The following is a 25,511-nucleotide window of genomic DNA, read 5'->3' on the forward strand; positions in this document are numbered from 1 at the left end:
CAGCCAGCATCAGCATTACACTCCATTCGGATAACTCCCTCCACCATTTGCATCGTTATCTACATATCATATCTTTAGGCTACATCCTGCCTCCTCCCTTTGTCCATCCTTAAAACTGACCTTGTTACCTCATCACCATACTCACAGATTTTGCATTACTCATCACACACTCTGTCTGCCTATGAAGGTCTGTTCCAAGGCCGTTCATGCACCTGAGGTATTAGACTCCAGAGACATCGACACCATAGAATCAATGCTGCTTGGTAGCACTCAAACTGCCATGGCTCAATGTTATAGAAACCCGGGAGAGGGAGTTTTACCTTTGCCTTATCTGCCAAAGTATATTGATGCCTCACCAAACTAAAAATTGGGTGAACATGAAATGAAAGTACTATATGAAATTGTCCTGAGTATGCTTTTAGGCCAGGCATCCTTAAACTGCAGCCCTCCAGCTGTTTGAGTCTCCAGCTACCCATCTTATTCAATGGTCAAGAATTCAGGGAGTTACAAACAGCTGGAGGGACGCAGATTGAGGGGGCCTGTTCTAGGCTGAGGACTCCTACTGCTTGTAACTGAATTTCATTCTGCAGCAAAAGTAACATTTTTCCTGAACAGGTTTTACCTAGTGATATAATCAATCAAATCCTATGGTGTGGTGATATTGTTGTTGAGCAATTTAGAATGTCTGTGGATAGTGAGATCCAAGCCACTGTGGGTTTAGCCTGGTGAGAAAAAAGAAGCCAATATCCCAGAATAAATATCACCAAGTTGAAGCAGAAGGCCATCGAGATATTTCTGTTCCAGTTGGAAAGGGATGACGGCTGCAGTAATCTGTCAAGGAGCTGCCATGCCCAGTTACAGAAAGCAAGACATTATATACAGATTTCCCATTCAAATCTCCCGTTCCCCTCTGGACCATTTCACAGTGATTGGTTTAGATGTCAGCAAACCAGGAGGAGTGGCTGGAGACTGGTGTGGCTCATCCAATGAGATCCTGAGCCCCGCTTTGGCCGCTCAGCCAATGGTGTACAAGGAGTCATGGCAACAGTAGATACAAAGGGAAATGGTTGTTTGGTGATGGGATTATGAGTGGCCCTTCCTGGACCCTATTGATAGGCAATCAAGATGATTGTTGTGAGCCCTCAAGCCCGACCTATCTATTGACACAGAGTTTTAAAATAGCATTTCTGTCTGGCCCCTTAGAGCCAGTCCATTGTCAAAAGGTACAGCAATATTGATATCTTCATGAGGATCTCCTGATCCAGTTTTACTGGGGAAGGGGAATGTCATTGTTTGGGAAGCTGCTACATCCCCTACTCCTCACAGAGGGGAAATATCCTTTGTGAAGAGTGATTGAAGCATTGTCGAAGGCCTTCATGGCTGGAATCACTAGGTTCTTGTGGGTTTTTTCGGGCTATAGGGCCATGTTCTAGAGGCATTTCTCCTGACGTTTCACCTGCATCTATGGTAAGCATCCTCAGAGGTAGTGAGGTAGTGATTGAAGTGTCCAAAAGGTTACCCAATTATTAAATTGGGTCCTCCGAGGCTTAAGAAAAGGGGCCATCAAGCTATTGTCTATATTGTGAAATGCTTAAAAGTCCATTCAACAAAATGCAGATCCAAGGTAGCTTGTGGCATCTGAGTCAGGAAGTGCTGGCCAGAGTTCATAAAAAGGTTACCTCTCTTCATATTTTATACAGAGATACATATAAATAATTCCAGCCTGGTGTCCTTGGCAAAAATATGAATTCCCTGATTATTAACTATCTGACTACAATATCACTGGGGAGGGCAAATAAAGGCAACCACTGCTGCAAGAATCAGCTTTAAATCCAAAACAGGAATAGGTTTACGTGCAGCAAAGTCATGCTTTACTTCTTCGCGCAATTTCTCATGACGAGGAAATGCTAAAGACGCCGTTCACACTTTACTAAGGGCCAGCACGGGCTATGAGCCAGCGCTTCACTTTGCCAAGAACAGCTGTAACCTCTTAGGATAAACATATTGGCAAAAGCCCTCGCGTTGTGATTAAAGAGCCAAGAAAGCAAATATACAAAGCTTTTTGTGGCGAGAAGATTTGCTAATTTGAATCCCATTCTTGTTTCGTATTTCATTTTTCCAAACACACATAGTCATACTTTTTAAAAAACAGTCTTTATTAGGTATTTTTCTGTAGTTAATAAAATCACAATAGAAAACAGAAAGAATAGAAAAAAAGAGATGGAAAAAAAGGAAAAAAAATATTTGAAAGATAAAAAGTGTCACTTCCGAGCATTTCCCCTGCGGTTTCTCCCCTTTCCTTCTCTGTTCTTTTCTTCCTAAATTTTATGTTTATGCCGTTTTTTCTTGTATGTACTGTTTATGTTGCTTGGAAACTGCTCTGAGTCCCCTTGGGGAGATAGAGCGGTATATAAATAAAGTTTTGTTGTTGTTTTTGTTGTAATTATTCTCCCATTCTTCTTATGTTCCTGGTCGTGTGTGTCTTCTTTTATTTACATAATTGCCTTGTTTTTATTTTGCTTTAAATATTCAATTATTAGGCTCCAGTCCGTCTCATTCCTTGTATTCTCTTTTGATTTTGAGATCAGGTATGTTAGTCTATCCATGCTTCTTATTTCAAAGATTTTTGCCATCCATCCTTCTAGTTCAGGGGTTTCATTTTTTTCCTGCATAATCTCGCATGGCCCATGAGGTCTCTTCCAATTGGATGATGATTCTATGATTGCAGTCTTAATGCAGTTTGGCACCGCTTGAACCGCCATGGCTAAAGGCTATGGAATCATGGGAGTTGTAGTTTTACAAAATCTTCGGCCTTCTCTGCAAAGTGTGCTTGTACCCAGGGGCGGCCTGTCCATTATGCGAAGTAAGCAGTCGCAGAACACTTTTTTTGCCAGGGGAGCAGAGGCGCATCTGTAAATGCCCCTCGACCTCCATTTGAGGAGCACCCCCTCAGCTCACAACAGCCCTAGCAGTCCGGGGGGAGCCTTTGCTTTCTTGCCCTGCTGCCGGGCGATCCTCTTCCCAAAAGGGCCAGGCCCTTGAGCCTCGCCTAGCCCCTCTCGTTCCTGCTCCACCTGGCCACCGGGTGCGCGAGCAGAGCCGGTGCTCAATCATTCTCTGCGTTCAATCTCTTCCCCATGACCGGCTCCCTTTCCCGATCCCCCAGCGCTCCACCCACCTCCTCTCCTCTCCCCAATCTGCGGGTGGGCCAAGGGGCGGAGCCGCCGAGCCTGGCCTGCTTCGGGTCCGGAGGCGTGTCTGAAGACCCCAGCGTGCACACCAAAAGTCGCCTCTTCTCCTGACTTTTTCTTCAGCCATTGGACCGAGAGAGAGAGAGAGAAAGAGAGAGAGAGAGCCCCTCCGGCTGGAGGTATCTCCCACCTCCTCTCCCTCCTTTGTTTTTGTGCCTACCTTCAGGAAAGGTGGGCATCTCCACCTCTCTCTCTCTCTCTCTTGGTCCCAATGGCTGAGGAGAAAGTCAGGAGAAGAGGTGACTTTTGGTGCACACGCCGGGGTCTTTAGGCACGCCTCCGGACCCAAAGCGGGCCAGGCAAGGGAGCAAGTTCAGCAAGTGTAGTTACTGGGATGTATAGTTCACCTACAATCAAAGAGCATTCTGAACTCCACCAATGATGGAATTGAAGCAAACATGGTACACAGAACTCCCACGACAAACAGAAATCAGAAAATATATATATCAATGATTGGTTGGGGGGGGGGGCGCCAAAATACTGTTTGCTTACCGTTGAAAATTACCTAGGGCCGCCTCTGCTTGTACCTCAAGGAGCTACAGCTCCTAGCATTCCACAGCATTAAGCAATGGCAGTTTAACTTGCCCCTGGTGGTGCAGTGGGTTAAATCCCTGTGCTGGCATGAATGAAGACTGACAGGTTGCAGGTTCGAATCCGGGAGAGGCGGATGAGCTCCCTCTATCAGCTCCTGCTCCTCATGTGGGGACATGAGAGAAGCCTCCCACAAGGATGATAAAACACCAAATCATCTGGGCGTCCCCTGGCCAACCTTGCAGACGGCCAATTCTCTCACACCAGAAGCTACTTGCAGTTTCTCAAGTCACTCCTGACATGACAAAAAAAATCTGGCTGGATTATACAGTGCAGATGCACCCCAAGAGTCGACCACTGCCAGGCCCGTAGCCAGGATTTCGTTTCGGGAGGGGGGGGGCTGAATTTTTTTTTTCAGGGGGGGTTTCGGGGGGGGCTGAGTTTCGGGGGGTGGGCTGAGTCTGAGTGAAAGAGGGTCTACCCTAGCAAACCTTTTGTATTGTTATCCCAATACCACCATGCATATGGGATATATTGAGTATCATGATAGGAATAAACATAACGGTTTAAATAATGCACCAGTAAGGCCTTTTCGCAAACCACCATGAAAATTTCGGGGGGGGGGGGGGCTGAAGCCCCCCGAGCCCCCCCCCCCCCCCCCGGCTACATGCCTGACCACTGCTGTTAAGTTTTCAGGAAGCAGAGGAGCAGTTGGGACTTATATTGGAAAGCAAGCTTGGAGGCTTCAGTTGCTACTCAGGATCCCAGCGAGGCGGCGACACAGAGCCTTGGGTGTTCAGTGACGTCACGACGGGAGCATTCTCATTGGTCGCAGCCTGGTCCCGCGTTGCCAAGGGAAACTGAGAAATTCGACGGGTGAGGGGGGGGGGTGTCGCGTGACTTCGCCACAAGCCGGCGGAGGAAAATAAAAAGCGATGAGCACCCCTCGTCACGTGAGCGGGGGCCTGACATGCTCTACGCGGCCTCCTCACGTGACTAGGATGCTGCCAAAACCAATAATAATAATAAAATAACAAATAAAAATAATTAATTAATAGATAAATAAATAAAAATAACAATAATAAATAAATAATAAAATAGCAAATAACATTTAATAAATAATAATATGATAATTACTTAATAAATCAATAATAATAAAATAACAAAGAAACCTTAGGCCCCACAGCTAAATAAAATCCCACATTATCTGCTTTGAACTGGGATATATGGCAGTGTGGACTCAGATAACCCCGTTCAATGCAGATATTGTGGGATTTTCTACCTTGATAATCTGGGATATAGGGCTGCGTGGAAGCCCTATATACTGAGAGGCTCCTTCTTTGGAAGCTTTTAAACAGAGGCTGGATGGCCATCTGTCGGGGGTGCTTTGAATGCGATTTTCCTGCTTCTTGGCAGAATGGGGTTGGACAGAATGGCTCACAAGCTCTCTTCCAACTATGGTAGTTATTGCTTCTGTTGCAATGTAAATTGGTAGAATAATAGAATCATAGAGTTGGAAGAGACCTCGGTCCAACTACCTGCGAAGAAGCAGGAAAATCACATTCAAAGCACCCCTAACGGATGGCCATCCAGCCTATCCTTAAAAGCCTCCAAAGAAGGAGCCTCCACCACACTCCGGGGCAGAGAGTTCCACTGCTGAACAGGTCTCACAGTTAGGAAGTTCTTCCTAATGTTCAGGTGAAATCTCCTTTCCTGTAGTTTGAAATCATTGTTCCGCCTCCTAGTGGATGGCCCACGAGGTCTCTTCCAACTCTATGACTCTATGAGAGATAGAACTTCCTTTTTGTACATCAATTAGGACTTGATCCCATTTAACTGTCTTGAGCTTTTCTCTCTTGAAGGAAGATTTCAGACCCAGGGTACAAGCGCACTGAAGAATGAATACGTTTGACCCACTTTGATAGACGAAGCAACTCAGCCTGGAAGTCAGCAACTCTAAGGAAGCTTTAACATTAGCTCTATGTCGTCTGCGGGAGGGATTGACCCGGATGCGGATCCTCGCAGAGACGGAAGTTGCGTTTAGGTTCCGTTTGCCTGGCTTTTGGAGCGACGGGGAGCGTCTAGTTCAAGATGTCGATAGAAATCGAGTCCTCAGAGTGAGTCGGCCGAGGAGGGGGGAAAGGGGTGGGGTGGGGTTTTAGTAATAGAATCCTAGAGTTGTAAGAGACCTCGTGGGCCAACCCCCTGCCGAGAAGCAGGAAAATTGCATTCAAAGCACCCCCACAGATGGCCATCCAGCCTCTGTTTAAAACCCTCCAAAGAAAGAGCCTCCACCACACTCCGGGGCAGAGAGTTCCACTGCTGAACGGCTCTCACAGTCAGGAAGTTCTTCCTCATGTTCAGATGGAATCTCCTCTCTTGTAGTTTGAAGCCATTGTTCCGCGTCCCAGTCTCCAGGGCAGCAGAAAACAAGCTTACTCCCTCCTCTCTATGACTTCTTCTTACATACTTATACATGGCTATCATGTCTCCTCTTCAGGCTAAACATGCCCAGCTCTTTAAGCCGCTCCTCATAGGGCTTGTTCTCCAGACCCTTGATCATTTTAGTCTCCCTCCTCTGGACACATTATTCCAGGTGTGGTCTAACCAAGGCAGAATAGAGGGGGAGCATGACTTCCCTTTTCAATACATCTTTCTTTATATCTAGTTATTAGGACCAATACATAGTCGAATATGTCTTCCTCTCAGTTTTACCCGCACTCTCTACATGAATCTACACCAGGCATGAGCAAACTTTGGACCCTTTGGGTGTTTTGTACTTCAACTCCCACAATTCCTAACAGCCTCAGGCCCCTTCCTTTTCCTCCTCAGCTGCTTAAGCAGCTGAGGGGAAAAAAGGAAAGAACCTGAGAGACTAGCCAAAATGTACAATTGCTCCGGCAAATGTTGGAAATGTGGGAAAGAAAAGGGCACATTTTACCACACATGGTGGACTTCTACAACAACTACTGAAAACAGATTAATCTATATCTCGAAAAAGATGTTAAACACAAATTTCATCTTTCATCTGAAAATGGGTTATTGTCCCATGTTCAAACCAATGAGATGGTTGCATGCTGCAAGTTGCTTCTGGTGTGAGAGAATCAGCCGTCTACAAAGACATTGCCCAGGGGATGCCAAGATGTCTTGCAATCCTTCGGGAAGTCTTTCAAACTTTGTGGGATTTTTTCTTTGTTTTTTAAATACATTACAACTGTATCCTTGGTTCACTCCTGATATGATAAAGTATGACCTGTATCTGCAGGATATACACAAAACTGTAGATAATAACAAGCCCTCTTGAAACTAAGGATTTCCATCCCCAAAATACGTAAAGTCTTGGATAAATGAAACCATGGCTATCAGACCAGTGGATATGGGGTCATGCTATAGTATTATTAATCCTTCAGGAACTTTTTTGTGGACTATAAAAAGAGGAAACTAGAGGAATAAATTGGATATTTCAGTTGTCTATTTAAGGGGTACACTTGTACAATTTTATTCATGAAATGTTCTTTACTTTGATTTTATTGTGATATTATTGTGATATATTTTAACTATGTTCTGCCCTGCCTCGAGCCGTAAGGAGAGGTTGGTAATACATAACATTATTATTATTATTATTATTGATATTATAGTATGCTTATGTTTATCAACAAATATACTGGTTTCTTACTCAATGTGTTCCCCTTTAAGTGAATGTCCCAACTTGCATATTGTGGTGTTACCAAGTTTTGATTTTATGCCTTTGCTTTGGAGAGGAATCTGATAGTTTTGGAAATGCCTTATGCATTAGATAACACAATACTGGTAATTTGTGTCTTTTCCTCTCAGTGTATAAATGAGTGTATGTGTAAGAGAGAAAGAAACTAAAGAAACATACCAATTAATTATATCCATCTTTTGTGTTCAGTGTCATCCGACTAATCATGCAGTACCTGAAGGAGAACAGCCTGCACCGTGCCTTGGCCACTCTGCAGGAGGAAACCACAGTGTCCCTGAATACAGTGGACAGCATAGAAAGCTTCGTGGCAGACATTAATAGTGGTCATTGGGATACAGTGTTGCAGGCAATACAGTCACTGAAGCTGCCAGACAAAACACTCATTGATCTGTATGAACAGGTTAGCACTTTTCATATCTTCTCTTTGCAAAATAATAAACTATTTACCTTTTAATCTGTACCTTATATGTATACTTGGTACCATTATATGATTATCATTTCCTCTCTGAAACTAACTGGTCCCAACAGATAAATTTTAGCAATTTTTTCCACTGTCTTGTTTTTCTGCTTTCCATTTTTCTCTTATTTTTGAGTGTACAGTAAACTGTTGAAGTAGATAACACACATAATACATAAATTCCCATAACTTAAATTTTACAAGCAGATGAATTGTTCTGAAAAATAACACTTGAGTAAAAGGATTGGCATTGAAATAAAACTGTTCAGCCTGCGGATTGCAAAATCCTGTTAGGTGACTTGTAGAGGTAAGCATTCATCAGCTATATTGGAAACAGATCTACTGGATACCAACCTAAGCCCCTTCTACACAGCTGAATAAAATCCCACATTTTCTGCTTTGAATTGGGATATATGGTCTTGTGGATTCAGATAACCCAGTTCAAAGCAGATATTGTGGGATTTTCTACCTTGATATTTTTGGTTATGTGGCTGTGTGGAATGGCCCCTAGTCATACACCAAACTATCTAAATACATAGTGTTATTGAATTTATAACAGTTTTGACTCCTGTCATTTCTTCTTTGAGTTGTATCTGCAGTGACAGGAAGACCTATAGGTGATACCTGTTTGTAATTGTCTGGATTTCTCCCTCATATTTTCATTGATGATCAATTAAGGGTTAGTGAGCTGTTACATGTGGGTAAAGTTCATATAGTGATTTGCCTATCACCAGTTGACTAAAAACTATTTTGTGACTGACTGAATCTGCCTCCTCTGATCTGTGGCCTTTGCTACTCTAGTTCATTAGTCTGTATCATGCTCTGTTTAAACAGCCTAGTGCTTTAATTTTCTATTTTATACCTAAGTTGAAATTACAGCCTACCTTGGATTTTTGTTTTATTAGTAAGTCAGAATAAAATGTGTTGTAAATAACTGGATAGATTGAAGTTTCATTGATGTGCTATTGTTTTCTAATACTTCAGGTTGTTCTGGAATTGATCGAGCTTCGGGAATTGGGAGCTGCCAGAAGCCTTCTGAGACAAACTGATCCGATGATCATGTTAAAGCAGACTCAGCCAGAACGATACATTCATCTTGAGAATCTTTTGGCTCGGTCCTATTTCGATCCACGTGAAGTATGTATATGTTTCATAATGTAGGTTTAAGGAAGCGGTTTTGCTTAGTCTACTGGTTTATTTGGTGAATTCTATCATTCATCATTTACAATAAGTACAATTCTTACTTTTTTCTATTGCAGCCTGTCTACAAAATGCTGGACCTAACAGTGTGTTTATGAGTATCTGAATCAAAGGAATCGATAATTTGGAAAACAAACACTTTCTTTAGTAATTGGAAGTGGGTGGTAGTTGTTGGCTGGATTAATATTTTGCTTTGAAATTGAGAATGATATCAAATCTATCTTGAAGTCTGCCATTTTCCAGTTAGTCTTAAAAAATACTCAACCTCCAAAAATGTAAAAGATGTATGAGTGCCTAATGCAGTTTATTTGCACATTTACATCACTATGTCCTAAAACATACAACTGCTATATATCTATATCTATATCTATATCTATATCTATCTATCTATATCTATATCTATCTATATCTATATCTATCTTCTATATATATAATAAAGAAGAGTGTTTGTATGGGAAGGACAGAGGTGCGGAGGGCGGAAGGTGTATGTGCCAGCGTTCTGATTGGCTGCCGCTGTGGTGCTATTTGCATATGGTCTCTGATTGGCCAGCTTCAATAGGAGCCCCTGGTGGAGAAGAGGGTTCATGGCAGAAACGGGGCATGACAGAAGGAAATTTGCGTATGGTCTCTGATTGGCCAGCCTCAAATCCAACATTCCGAGATGAGAAAGAGAGGAAAGGAAAGGCCGGGGGCTGGGTCAGAACACTCCCAATACAGACCAAAAGAGGCACACAGAGCCCCCATCACCCACTCTACATCCTACTGCAGTTTGAAAGATGGGACTTGCAGTACCACCACTCACATTCTGAGACCGCTGTTAACCTTATCCAATGACTGATCAGGACCAAACTTCGCACAGAGACCTCTCATGACCCACTTTACGTCCTGGTGTGGTTTGGCCAGGGATGGACCATGGATTATGGGACTTGCAGTACCATTGCTCAATTCTTCATACCACTGCAACCCTCATCCAATTACCAATAAATACCAAACTTGGCACACTGAGTCTCCATGGTGCACTCTACATCCAGGTGCAGTTTGAAGGAGGATGCACCATGGGCGATGGGACTTGCAATACCTGCACTCCCTTCCTAAGACCATTATAACTGCCAACAATGATCGATCAGGACCACAATTTACACAGAGAGCCCGCATAACTCACTCTACATCCTGGTGCGGTCTGGAAGAATTTGACAATGGATGATGGGACTTGCAGTCACTTCACTCACTTCCTGAGACCACTGAGACCCTCGCCAATGACTCATCAAGACTAAACTTGGCACATGGAGTTTCAATGACCCACTCTACATCCTGGAGCAGTTTGAAGGACGACAGACCATGGATGATGGGACTTCAAGTACCTCCACTACCCAAGACTGCTGCAAAACTCATCTAATGACCAAACAAGACCAAAGTTGCCACACAGAGCCCCCATGACCCACTCTACATCCTGCTGCAGTTTTGGAGAAGGGTGGACCATGGATGATGGAACTTCCGGTACCTTCACTCACATTCTGAGACCTCTGCAAACCTCATCCAATGACGGATCAAGACCAAACTTGGCACATAGACCTCTCATGACCCACGTTACGTCCTGGTGTTGTTTGGAAAACTTTGGAGATGGATGATGGGACTTGCAGTACCTTTGCTCACTTCCTGAGACCACTGAGACCCTCGCCAATTACTAATCAAGACTAAACTTGGCACATGGAGCTCCAATGGCCCACTCTATATCCTGCTGCAGTTTGGAGGAGTACAGACCATGGATGATGGGACTTCAAGTACCTCCACTCCCTTTCAAAGATTGCTGCAACCCTCTTCTAATGACCAATCAAGACCACACTTGGCACACAGAGCCCCCATGATCCACTCTACATCCTGCTGCAGTTTGAAAGGGGATGGACTTTGGATGATGGGACTTGCAGTACCTTCACTCACTTACTGACACCACTGCCACCCTCATCTAATGACTGATAAAGACCAAACTTGGCACACAGAGCCCCCATGACCCACTCTATATCCTACTGCTGTTTGTAGGAGGATGGCCCATGGATGATGGGACTTCAAGTACCTTCACTCACTTCCTGAAAATAATGCTGCCATTATCCAAAGACCAATAAAGACCAAACTTGGCATACAGAACCGCCATTACCCACTTTCTCTAATAACCCGGGCAACGCCGGGTCCCCAAGCTAGTATTAAATAAATAATAGAAGGAAATATATTGCTGTGTTCCAAGTTTCCAGAAAGAAAATTAATAGTCCTTATGTTGTTTTCTGCTAGGCATACCCAGATGGAAGCAGCAAAGAGAAGCGAAGGGCTGCCATTGCCCAGGCTCTGGCTGGTGAAGTCAGTGTTGTGCCTCCATCACGTCTCATGGCATTATTGGGACAGGTATTTTTCCCCATAGACGTGCATTGTATGAAATTGAAAACTGAGAACTTTGTACATCACTGGATGCTGGTTTAGTTAAAGCTTGGTCCTTCACATCACATTTCAAATGTGATTTTTCATGGGATGGGTTTAAAAAATCTCAGTAAAAGAAAATTTCACTGTGGCTGATTGTGGATGAGAGCAGCCAAGTTCTTGTCATTAAGGAAAGCCATATGCTGTATATACTTGAGTATAAGCCCCGTATTTCAGCCCTTTTTTAGGCTGAAAAAGCTCCCCTCAGCTTATACTTGAGTCAAAGTTATGTATTATTTTATTATGTTATTATTATTTTTATTACATTTATTATTTTACTCTATTATTATTTTTACATTCATTATTTTCCTCTATTATTATTGTTATATTTACATTTATTATTTTACTCTATTACTGTTATTACATTTCCTTTTTTATTCTACTATTATTATCATTATTATTACATTTTTTATTTTATTGTCTTTAGTATTATTGGAAGGATATGTAAGCCCATTTACGTTGAAGAAGGTAAGAATAATGGTTTTATCAGAGTTGGACAGTCTTATTTTAAATTATAGTTTTATGTAAATATTCAAAAACATTTAACCTACTGATGCCTCATTTAATGTAATTTTATTGGTATCTATTTTTATTTTGAAGTTTACCAGTAGCTGCTGCATTTCCCACCCTCGGCTTATACTCAAGTCAATACGTTTTCCCAGTTTTTTGTGGTAAAATTAGATGCCTCAGCTTATATTTGGGTTGGCTTATACTCGAGTATATATGCTTATTGTCCAGCATTAGCATATTATTTATTGAAAAGCTATCTCATTGATCCCTTTTAACTTCTCAGGCTCTGAAATGGCAACAGCATCAAGGACTGCTCCCTCCTGGTATGACTATTGATTTGTTCAGAGGCAAAGCAGCTGTTAAAGATGTTGAAGAAGAAAAGTTCCCCACACAACTGAGTAGGCATATTAAGGTGGGTCCCTAATAAGGAACGAGCCTTTTAAAAAAGTAATATTTATTGAATAACAGGAAAGACTTCTTCTGTTGACCTCATTGGCATAGGCAGGCCTGTAACCATAATTATATAGAATGAAGGAGGGTTGATAGTAGTTTTGTTGGTAAAAAAAAACAACAATGGTGGTAATAATTTTGTTGGGATAAAAGAACCAAAATGTTAATTAATCTATTTTAAATGCCTTAATTTGTTATTTTATAATTTGCAAATACTTTCATGTGTTTTTCCTTCCAGTAATTCCAATTCTTTTTACAAGAATTTTTTTTTTACTTTTTATTTTTATTTTTGCATTTTAAGAAAGCATCTGCTGAGAGTTAGAAGGAATAAAACATCCACAGATCCTAATGCATCAGCAGAATCAGTTTGTATAAGTCCCTTCCTCCTGAGTAGAATATAACCTAACACTTAAAAAATGAGGCTAAAAACTGAATTGATTATAGTAACAGTGCCCTTACATCTGTAACCCTAGATATAGTCACACATGTTTGATATTTGAGTGGTGTTTTGCTGTTTTGAATTTGGCTGTAGAAGAGAGAGCCGCTGTCTTTTTTGCAATACTTTGTCATGTGCAAGATGGCTGTCTGATTATCTCTTCCTTGCCTGTATTTCAAGTCACAGTAATATGAGTGTTGAAATGATTTTTTCATGTCATGATGGTTGAAAGACTGTCATTCCGGTTTGGCAAATGAAATATAAACTGGGGTCCCTTCCACATTGCTGACTAAAATCCTACATTATCTGCTTTGAACTGGAATATATGGCAGTGTGGACTCAGATAACCAGTTCAAAGCAGATTCTGTGGGATTCTCTGCCTTGATATTCTGAGTTATATGGCTGTGTGGAAGGGCCCTAAATTTAGTCTTTATTTATGTCTTTTAACTACTACAGAACTCACAGCAAATGCCTTTCAAAGTTTACGTCTTTCATTCAAAAAGAATCTGGCATTTTAAAATCTTCATTTGGCGTAAGCAACTAATGTGATGTTGCAACCAATTAGTCTAGGACTATATTATGAGCCCTCGGTGGTGCAGTGGGTTAAACAGCTGAGCTGCTGAACTTTCTGACCAAAAGGTGGGCGGTTCAAATTCAGGGAGCGGGGTGAGTTCCGACTGTTAGCCCCAGCTTCAACCAACCTAGTAGTTTGAAAACATGCAAATATAAGTAGATCAATAGGTACCGCTTTGGCGGGAAGTTAATGGTGCTCCATGCAGTCATGCCAACCACATGACCTTGGAGGTGTCTATGGACAACACTGGCTCTTCAGCTTAGAAATGGAGATGAGCACCAACCCCCAGAGTTGGACACGACTAGACTTAATGTCAGGGGAAAACCTTTACCTTTATATTATATTGCACCAGCAAGAGAAATATAACATCACATATAATTTAATATTATAAAATGCAGTAAACTCTTGTCTTTGTTCACTCAAAACAGTTTGGCCAGAAATCTCACGTGGAGTGTGCTAGGTTTTCCCCAGATGGTCAGTATCTGGTCACAGGCTCCGTTGATGGATTCATTGAAGTATGGAACTTCACCACTGGGAAAATCAGAAAGGTAAAATCTTGACTTTCAAGTAGCTTGTTGAATATTCTTCAGGTTAAATAAGGTAATTTAGGTTAAATAAGCAATATTGAATTACAAATAAATATTGCCTGTTCACTTGAATTTGGAATTGTGATATGAGATTTTTCCCCCCGTTTAGGGGGCTTTAAAAACAAGGTGTGTCTTATAATCAGTGGCGCCTTATATTTGCCAAATTATTTGGGGGGGGGGGGGTTCTTTTCAGTTATCTTGCCTCCAAGAGAGGAGGAGAAGGGCTCCATCCCCAAGCAGCTCTTTGGCTATTTTTTTAATTGACTTACCTCTGAGAAAGGAAAAGGGGGAGGCGGAGGAAGGGCCCCAGCCCCAATGGCTCTGCCAGCCCCCACCATTTTGTCCTCAGCCAGATGGCTATTTACTAGTCTGGCTGAACTAAGCACTGCTTCCTTTGCCTCTCCAATGGCCCATAGAGATAGTAAAAAAAGACTCACACAGACAAGATGACTTCCAGGTTGAAATAAGAACAAGGTCTTGTGCATTCAGAGGAAATTCTAAAAAATATTCACAGAAAACATTTTTCCAAAATTAAAGGTTCAAAAATGGGATGTGCCATACATACGTTGGGGCCTTAGATTTGGTAAAATATGGTAACATTCCAAAGCATATGTCACTCCTACCAAAGAAAATTACTGTTTAAAAACTATAACAAAATATTCTGTTGTTTGTTATTGTTTATCAATCACTTTACATTATGGTGAAATTTTAACACTGTCTCAAAACAGATGTGTTTCTGCAGTTAACCGTTTTCAAAGAAGCTCACATCGATGCTATTTTGGCAAAATACATTTTTAAAAACTTGAGCCTGATTAATAAAGGTTGGAAAAAAATAGAAAATTAAACTGGGTGACAAACCTGGATTTCAAGGTCTACTTACAAAAATAGAAAACAGCACCGGATAAATAAACAAATTATGTGGACCAGTACTAGACAGTTCCTTTTCTGAATTTCATAACCATGTATCTGCTACCATTTTGTTTCTCTTGCTGTCCGCTTTTGGTTTCTGACACTTTGTTCATTGCTCTGTTTAGGACCTGAAGTACCAGGCACAAGATAACTTCATGATGATGGATGATGCAGTCTTATGCATGTGTTTCAGCAGAGATACTGAAATGTTAGCAACTGGAGCACAGGATGGGAAGATCAAGGTATGTGGTGTGGGGAACTAGAGGCAAGGAAGATTGCTTTGAATAGTGATTTCTAAACATGAGAGAGCTGTGATGAGTTTCTTTCTGAGTTAAATTTGAAAACGTGTTTCTGTGTGGGCTTTTACATTTTTTTTCTGACAAGGAAGTAAACACAGAACAACATCTCATGTGGTGAGATATTATAGGGAGAAACATTTAAGGCAGGTCATGTTGGTGCTTTTCTTCATCAAGAATAATTTGATCAAACAAGTGACACAGACAGATGGAGAAACAAACATAGCAGAATTGCTTCCTCCAAATAATGATTGGCAGTAACATCGAACATACAGAAATGCTGAGGCCAACATCCTCTGGATGAGAGTTTGGCCTTATTAGTCTGTTCTCTTTTTCTCTTGCCACACACAGTTTGAACATCACAGTCTTAATTGACTCAGAAGTTATATATTGTCCTTGCTGTATATATCAACCTACAGTTTTTCATGGTTGAAATGTCTGATTGGATTATCTTCTTTGAAGCCTTAATTCTGGTCTTAATAATTTAGCAAGAAAATGCAAATGAATTTGGGTTGCATTGAGTTTTCGGGGCTGTATGGCCATGTTTCAGAAGCATTCTCTCCTGACATTTCACCCACATCTATGGCAGGCATCCTCAGAGGTTGTGAGGTGTATTGGAAACTAGACAAAGGAGGTTTATATAAATGTGGAATGTCCAGGGTGGAAAAAAGAACTCTTGTTTTTTGGAGGCAGGTGTGAATGTTGCAATTAATCACCTTGTGGGCCTGCTTTTGGCTGATGAGATAGGATTGTTGTTGTTGTTGTTGTTGTTGTTGTTGTGTGCCTTCAAGTCATTTCAGATTTAGGTTGACCCTGAGCAAGGGCCGGGTAAATTACCTTGGAGGGCCGTATCTGGCCCCCGGGCCTTACTTTGAGGACCCCTGCCCTAGATACTCGAATGCATGGATGCAGAACCTGTGGACACATAGGAAGCTTCTGAATATTTATGTGCAAATTGATTTAAATACTAAAATGCAAAATGACTATTTTCATTTCTCCACTTCTGTTTAGTTAGCCTGTTTCTCCCCAAAATTCTATGCATATGGAAAGATTCTTCATGTTTACTAATGTAAGGTAATCAGTGGAATATACACTTGAGACCTCACTTGGTTCTAAATTAAGAAGAGAGAATTTGTCGGAGAGTGCAGCTGGCATTAGCCCAAGTAGACAATCATAATAAGAAATTTTCACTCATTTAAAGTCTGACATTTCCCATTTTAAAACATTTTTAACAATTATTTTCCTCCAGGTGTGGAAGATTCAGAGTGGGCAATGTCTGAGGCGATTTGAAAGAGCACACAGTAAAGGAGTCACTTGCCTGAGTTTTTCAAAGGACAGCAGCCAGATCCTTAGTGCCTCTTTTGACCAGACAATCAGGTATGTTTCATTTGTTGAACTTTACTATTCAGCCTGACTTGGAGAAGTGACCCTTACGGTGGCTTTTATGCTGTAACAGGATCCACGGCTTGAAATCTGGGAAGACTCTCAAAGAATTCCGTGGCCATTCTTCATTTGTGAACGAAGCTACATTTACGCAAGACGGGCATTACATTATCAGCGCATCCTCTGATGGCACTGTGAAAGTAGGTTTGAGCTACTGACTTGGCACCTGTTGTTTTTGTTTTGCTGGAATGGATACTTGTTTAGCTATTTTGTTGGAGATAGCAACCTTCTCAAGCCTCCTCTATTTAATGTTTTGTCTGTTTGTAATGTGTCGTTTATTTCCTGAAGTGTATGTCTTCTTTGGATTGCAGTTTTCTTATATCTATGTACTTGAGGCAGTGGGAGGGGCTGCAGACCATGTGACTGGTTCAGTCACATGTTTGGGAATGACAGTTGAGGCTTGAGTCAGTTTGAGTGCAGAAGTCAGTGTAGGACGTTAGAAAACTGTTGAGGCTTGAGTCCCTTGGTAGTAGATTGTTGTGAAAGAGAGCTGTACAGAGCCATATAGCTTTGAAGAGACTGATAAAGGCTATAAATTAAAGATGCAAACTGTAACGTTTTAAAGTTTAACTTAACAAGAAATGTGTCTGTATATTTAAATACATGAAGTTGTGAGTAAAGCAAACATGTTATTTTAAAGAAGTCTGCTTGAATAAAAACAAGATATATATGCGCCCAGTGATCATCCATTACCCAATAAACTGAAGGAACACCATTGCTACCCAATAGGTTATGATCCTAACAAGTCATAATCCATACCCCACTAGTTTGGGCTACTGACTTGGCACCTCCCGTTTTTGTTTTGCTGGAGTGAATACTTGATGAGCTATTTTGTAAATAACCTTTTGACCAGTGAGGCTTACAGGTATGGAGTGGACGTTGTGCAGTAATATACTTGAGTGATGGAAAATCACTTGGTGTGTTTCACTTTTTTTGCTATTGTATCTTTCTCAGATATTGTAGAACATATAATCAGGAAAGAAATCTAATTTTAGATGAGCTTGTTTTCTAGAAAAGCTGCTTATTTCAAAGGAAGGCTTATTTTTGTTTAATAAAGCTACTGGGGCATGTGCTCTTTTGCTGCGGATCCATTTTTTGAATTCAGATTTTAGCTACCCTATATGCTTGTGTATAAGTTGACCCCAAGTTTAAGCCAGGTCTGCATGGGGTGCCCTTTTACCTTCCTGGTAAGGCGGTACCTATTGATCTACTCGCATTGCATGCTTTCAAACTGCTAGGTTGGCAGGAGCTAGAACTGACAGTTGAGAGCTCACCCTGACTCATGGCTTCGAACTGTTGACCCTCAGGTCAGCAGCCTTTCCTGCAGCTAGCAGCTTTTAACTACTGTTCTACTGCGGCCTCCAAGGGAAGTTTTTGGAGGCACAATTACAAATTTTGATATGACCCCTGTATAAATTGAGTGTCATTCTACAGAAAGGGGAAAATGCCAGTACCACCTTATGGTCAGCCACCCTTGGGTGCTGGCATTTTTTCAGGCAATAAACGCAATAAGCATCTGTTCCCTCTCCAATGGAAAGAGAGGGGAAAGTCGATGCTACTTTTAAGTCTTCCCAAGCCGGGCTTAGCTCTCATTATTTACTACTCTATTCAGAAGTGTTTCCATTGATTCATGGATAAGTCAATTCAGGTTTTTCGGGTCATTTTTTCCTAAAATTTATTTTATTTATTTACTTTATTTATACTTCGCCTTTCTCTCCATGGAGACTCAAGGTGTCTAAAAACAACACACTTTGATCACAGTTTAAAACAAAGCAAAAATTAAAATTAAAAAACAAATAGTCCCATATGGATTTAGGTTAAAATACAGTTAAAATATATTAAATACAATTAAAATGCATTTAAAACTCACGACCCTCCCTCCCCAAATCCCACCTATAACCTCCCTAGCAGCATGCCCCTAGAGCAGTGGTTCTCAACCTGTTGGTCTCCAGGTGTTTTGGCCTACAACTTCCAGAAATTCCAGCCAGTTTACCAGCTGTTAGGATTTCTGGGGGTTGAAGGCCAAGACATCTGTGAACCCAGAAGTTGAGAACCACTACCCTAGACTACTACATGCATATATACAATTTTCTGTTTTCAGAGCAATTCCTACCGCCTATCATTGCTAACTAGCAATATTCAGGTGTGAGACAAGGAAGTGTTTATTACAGGGAGTAATAAGTGTAAGTGTGGAATATTGCGTTCTATCCTCAAGGCACAACTTATAAGCACTTTCAGAGTTGGAATTTCATATTAGTGGGTGACAAGAATTTTGGGATTGTTTATAACACATATATCTGTATCAATCCTTCTCTCTCTCTCTCTCTCTCTCTCCATTTTCCAGGTCTGGAATATGAAGACTTCAGAGTGCTCTAACACTTTCAAATCACTTGGCAGCACAGCTGGGACAGACATCACTGTGAACAGCGTGATTCTGCTGCCTAAAAATCCAGAACACTTTGTTGTTTGCAACAGATCGAATACAGTTGTCATTATGAACATGCAAGGACAAGTATGTTATTGGAGACCAATAGTTTTAAAAGGATTGGAAGCAAAGTTTAAATTCCTTGTAGACTTGAAAGATTCTATAAATTCCCTTGACTTGGTGAAACCAAATTCCTTTCTCTCTCTTTTTCCCTATATATGAGGTGTTTTTTAAAGTAATCATGACTCAATATTGCTCTAGTTTGGCATTAGGATATAAACTCTGGATAATAAATGCTAATCCATTCTCTGATTAGTATTCTCTGTCAGAAGAGGTACAATCTGAAATTTTATGATGTTTCATCAGTATTTTTTCTTTTCTTTTATAACTGTTTCTAGTGATTTCTTCAACTAATAAGGAGTACATCAAAACAAAAACAGATCTGCTCAGAGTCCTTTGCCCTATGTACCTTTGTCATCTGACATGGCCATACTTCCGTATTGTTAAAGGCCTCCAATAAGACTGATTTCTGTCTCTTTCCCAGCATGTCTTAATTGTCTAATACATTTTGCACATGCTGTGTCTAAACTCCTTACAGAATAGTCATATTGGCTGATAATATTCCCATATTTCACATTTTCATTGATATAATGAGGCCTAAAGAATTGTGTTTTTTCTATTGATATCTGGCTGACATGGGCTGTGCAATGCATAGTTTCCCCCATCCCTCTAGTCATCATGCTGCATTAAGAGGATAAATGCAACATTTTTTCCATCTTCCATTTGCCTACCAGCCTCAAGAATCAGACTTGTCCAAAAGCAAAGCCATCATACAGCTGTGTTTTGTTGGGTGAATGGGCTTATTAACATAAGACCTTCCCCATAAATAACCATAGAGTAACTTATTAGCAGCGTGACCCAGCACCAGTAGCCCAGAGTGATAAAAAGAACAAAAACACACAGACCAATGTTATCTCTTTTCTTTGTAGTAGAATAATATGGTTGCACTATTTACAACAATAGAGTTTTCATAACACAAATAAACAAATACACAGTAGCTTTATACACAGCAGCCTTCACACTGGAGCTTTTTCACATGAGGCTCCTCTCACAATGGGGCCTACCTCACACTCTGAGGCCTGTTCTCCCACAGTGAGGGCTACTACCACTGAGGCCTTTTCTCCCACTGAGGTTTACTTCAGATTCTTCAGGATGACACTAGCTTTGGCCCACTGACACTAACAGGCTTTGGCCTACAAACTCTTTCACTTCTTGACTCACACTTTTGTAATCAAAAATACCCAGTTAATATTTAATATCTTTGACATGTTTTTCATAGAGTATATGTGTCAAATTCAAGGCCTGCAGCCCAAATCTGGCCCACCATGTTCTTTTATGTGCACTACAACTCCTGTGTTCCTCACCTTTAGATATCATAACTAAAGCTGATGGGAGTTGTAACAGGAACACCAGGAAGGTGGCAGTTTGTTCTGTTTAGTCAGGATAATGGAGTTTTATTCTCTAGTCCCCTCAAAGTCGTTACAGTAAGAGCCTGATTTTTCTACTTTGATAGATTGTGAGAAGCTTCAGCTCTGGTAAAAGAGAAGGCGGTGACTTTGTCTGCTGTGCCCTTTCTCCTCGAGGCGAGTGGATCTACTGTGTGGGTGAAGACTTTGTGCTCTACTGTTTCAGTACAGTGACCGGCAAACTGGAGAGAACTCTGACTGTAAGTAGCAGAGAGGGGTGCCCAAGAAACTTTGTGTAAATATTGCATCTTAGCTGAGTTTGGATATTATGATATTAATGCAAGTGGTTTTGTCACTAGAAACCTGTTTTAAAGAATGGCTTACATAAAATATACATGCTAATTCAAAATAAAAATTTTGCGAGGTAGTATTAGAAAATGGAATGATAACCAGACGTATTTCCAGAACTATTTTAAACAGTCGCCATATGGTAAATACCAAAAGCGACAGCCTACATATCTCCCCTTTAAGGTAAAATACATAGCATGTCATTAGAGTTTCCACTTTATTTGGCCACTGTTTATGGTGGTTGTAGTTTATGCCTTTTCCTTTCAGCCATAGTGGAAAAAAGAAACCCAGAGCTGTCAGTTTTGGCAGCAGCCGTGTGTCATTTTTAACATGTATTTCTTGACTTAATCACCAAAATATCCCAATGACAATGGCTCATGTCTTTGTTAGACAAGAATAATCTGCTTGTTTAGCAAATGCTGATATATTTTCAGTAAATTATTATTTTTGTACCTATTTTATATATCTATATTGTTGGGTGAGTGGGCTTATTGATAAAAGACCCTCCTCATAAATGTACAGCAAAGTAACTTAGCAGCAGCGTGACCCATCCCCAGTAGCCAAAAGTGATAAAAAGAACAAAAACACACAGACCAATGTTATCTCTTCTTTAGGAGGCTTTTCTTTATAGCAAAATACTATGGTGGCACTATTTACAAAAACAAGGTTTCCATACCACGAACAAAGTTCTTTATACTTCCTTCTTTGCTTCCACCCTGGGCTTCTTTCTCATGCAGATAAAAAAACCTTCACTCTCACAGAGCCTCTTCTCACACCAAAGTTACACAGGAGCTTCACACAGTAGCTTTTTGCACAAAGCAGCCTTCACACATAATGGCCTTCAACCTGGGTCTTCTCTCACCAAAGCTTCTCACGCTGAGGCCTACTAACACACTGAGGCCTTTCTCCCACTGAGACCTTCTCACACTGAGGGCTCTCTCAGACTGACATCTCTCTTACACTGAGGCGAACTAACATGGATGCCTACTCATACTGAGGCCCTTCTCCAAAAGAGCCCTCTCACGGACTGAGGGCTCCTAAGCTACCGGCACACCTGCTTAGATGCAACTGCAGCTTTTACTGAGTCATTGTATCCATTTAATTCTTTTAGTGCTTGACTCACATTTTTTGTAATTAAATATACCTAGTTAATTTTTAATAGTTCTGACATATGGAATTAATGTAAAAATTTATCAGGTGGAAAGATGTCACGAGTGAAAAAAGTTTAAGACTCACTTATCTGTATAGAAGTGTTCCAACGACTTCATGATAAAAATCAACTTATTTGTAATTTAAAAGATCCGTTCTGCTTCGATGTCTGTGAGTTTGGAGACAGAGACAGGGAGCCTTCTCTCACCTGACCACTCTCTTGTTCTCATGTGGTCCCTGTATATAGGCTAACAAGAAAGGCTGTTTTAGAATGCTGGAAACTCAGAAGTATCTTTCCACTTTTCCATCTCCAGTCAGTTGCCTCTTCAACTGCTCTCCTTTTACCCTTTCATTTTTCTTTTTAACCCAACTCCTTTACTTTTGCATCACCCACTCTTTTTCATGGCTTCCTTACCAGCTGTCTTATCTCTCCTGTACTATTGCTTGTCTGCAGCCATAAACTACCTGAGATGTAGCATGCAATGTACTCTTCCATGACCTAAAGCAGGCCTCTTCAACCTTTGGTCCTCCAGATGTTTGGGCCTTCAATTTCCAAAGCACTAGCCAGCTTATTCAGATCCATACTGAAACGCTCCTTTGTCTCACTCTTGATGTACCATTCTTACCTTCTCCCTTATTTCTATCTTCTAATAGTTGTTTGTATGTTGGGAAGTAACAAAAATAATTTCGGTTCATATTCCTGGAGAAAAATACTCGTCATGCATTCATTCATGTATTTCTTCTGATATCTAGGTTCATGAGAAGGATGTAATTGGTATTGCTCACCATCCCCATCAGAATTTGATTGCTACTTACAGTGAAGATGGACTTCTGAAACTATGGAAACCGTAGAACTTACTTCAATCCCATTCAGTGCATGGCTCTTGAAGGCATAAGGAAAGTATGTGTATTGTTGGGTGTTTTCCCCCCAGTTCGTTTTGAGGTCCAAAAGTGATACTTTATCTTAAATAATTTCATATATGCATCCAAAGAGAGATGCCTACATTACTTTTTGAGACAAATGTAATGTTAATATCTGAAGTCCCTAGTTATGTGGCCAGGTAGCAAAAGCAGTTCCACTTCAAAAAACGTTCTGTAAAATCCATTTTCTTTTACTGATAATAATAGAAATTATTCAGAATTTGTTGTATTAAATTGACATGGAAAGGTACAACAAAATGAAGGAAAGCAAACCTAGAGCTTTAATGTTATAAAGTAATTACATTAAAGTTTTCTGACTTTTAACAGTCCCTTCATTTTTGACATGGTAGTGAGATACATTGTATATATGCTCTAGCCAACGCTAAACACCTGGAAGTCCCAGTGATGTCTAGCGCATGTTTAAATATTGCCTACTGAAAGGAGACTGTAACCTGGCCATGTCCCACACATTTCTTTCTTCTGAACTCTCCAAAAATAATCTTTGTCAAGCTCTTTATGACGCTTCCTGCTCTAGGCAAAATTCGTGACTTTACTCTCCTACAGGCAGAGTATCTTTATCTCCATATGAGCACAGAGAATAGCTGTGAACATTTTATTGCTTTTTAAATGAGGTAACTTCTTTTAGCCTCTTAGTGTGAATGTCTAGTTTCATCCGGCTAACTTCAAAAATGTGCTCATCCTTGATCAAACTCTTAGAGTAACTGCTATTCAAGGTGTGGTCATTTTCTGGATTTGTATAACTTTTGATTTTGTGGTCCTTATTTTTTAATTCTGTAACTTCTACAATAAAATCTTACTACAAAAACATCTCGCGAATTTGAACACTTTTTAAAACACATACACACACATTATATTCAGCTTGTGCTTGACAAAACACTTAGGGGTGGTGATGTAGTTTCTCCAGCATTATGGATGGCATTGTATTTGTGAACTTGCTTATGTTTATCAAGTGGTAGCTAGGCAACTCTCATGCGGAAATGTCAAAACTCTCCATACTGTCAAATGAAAAAAAACCTGTTCTCACACACACAAGGTAACTAAACTTTTAGTTTTTAATTTGGATCAAATTAATTTGACAATGGGTTAAACTCTTGCACCAGCTGAACTGCTGACCTAAAGGTCGACGGTGAGACCCTGTCTTTCAGCTCCAGCTCCCTATGTGGGGACATGAGAGAAGCATCCCACAGGGTGGTAACACATCCGGGTGCCTCCTAGGCAACATCTCTGCAGACAGCCAATTCTCACACACCAGAAGCGACTTGCAATTTCTCGAGTAGCTTCTAACACGATTTTAAAAAAAACTAAGCTTTTTCTTTCTAAAATATAAGTCCACACCCAATGCTAACATATAATTCTATATTGCTCTTCCACCAAAATTATGGGACATTACAAAGTGTAACATTCTACACTGTGGAGTAGAATATACACAGCTGGTATGTACTGGAGAATTGGGAGAGTGGCATCTTATTTTCTCCGGGCTGTGAAACTGGAGCCTGACAAGGGGCAGAAGTGTATGGGGAAGTGATAGCTTCAGGTTATGCCAACATACCACCCACAATATCCTGACCAGAAAGATCTCAGTATGCTCAACAGAACAGATAGCTTTGCTAGAATATCAAACAAATGAATATAAAGGGACCATTATGGATCTACGTCTACTATGTGACTGTTTTACCATGCAGGTTGTAAAGGTAAAGGTTTCCCTTTGACATTAAGTCTAGTCGTATCCAACTCTGGGGGTGGTGCTCATCTCCATTTTTAAGCTGCAGATCTCGCGCTGTCCATAGACATCTATGACTGCATTGGAGCGTCATTACCTTCCCTCTGGAGCAGTACCTATTGGTCTACTCACATTTGCATGTTTTTGAGCTGCTAGGTTGGCAGAAACTGGGACTAACAACAGGAACTCACCCTGTCAACAGATTCAAACTGTTGACCTTCCAACCAGCAAGTTCTGCTTAGTGGTGTAACCTGCTGTGCCACCACGGCCCCATGCAGATTGTAGGGTGATATTATAACTGTTGTTTTGGACAGGCATTGTGATACTATAAGAACCTGTCTCTTTTTACAACATTTATCCCAGTCATGGATCCTCGAATACCAAATTCTCTATCTAGAATGTTTTATCGAAGGACCCTAAAAGAGACTGCAAAGTATTATCCATCTCTTTACTATTCTTTCACAAACCTCTTGCTACAGTACCCATTTTCAAACCTTCTGAACAGATAGATCCCTGTTGTATGGGATGGGAGACATGCAGTTATTGTCACAGCAAGCTGCCTCTAAGGCATTGTCATATTAATGCACCTTAAATGGCTCATCAAAAAGCAAGGAAAGATGGAAGCTG

General features: G+C 40.8%; 1 protein-coding gene across 1 annotated transcript; it reads left to right on the forward strand.

The window, feature by feature from the left end:
* The first annotated feature begins 5,789 nt into the window (after positions 1-5,789).
* On the forward strand, positions 5,790-23,969 carry SMU1 (SMU1 DNA replication regulator and spliceosomal factor). The gene is made up of 12 exons (XM_060763790.2): positions 5,790-5,899; positions 7,696-7,906; positions 8,948-9,100; positions 11,447-11,557; positions 12,423-12,551; positions 14,028-14,147; positions 15,221-15,337; positions 16,641-16,768; positions 16,848-16,974; positions 19,179-19,346; positions 20,833-20,985; positions 22,976-23,969. Exons 1-12 carry the CDS (start codon positions 5,874-5,876, stop codon positions 23,072-23,074), a joined length of 1,542 nt encoding a protein of 513 aa, XP_060619773.1. The 5' UTR covers positions 5,790-5,873; the 3' UTR covers positions 23,075-23,969.
* The last annotated feature ends 1,542 nt before the right edge of the window (positions 23,970-25,511 follow it).

Source organism: Anolis sagrei, chromosome 2 (assembly GCF_037176765.1).
Source record: "Anolis sagrei isolate rAnoSag1 chromosome 2, rAnoSag1.mat, whole genome shotgun sequence".
NCBI lineage: Eukaryota > Metazoa > Chordata > Lepidosauria > Squamata > Dactyloidae > Anolis > Anolis sagrei.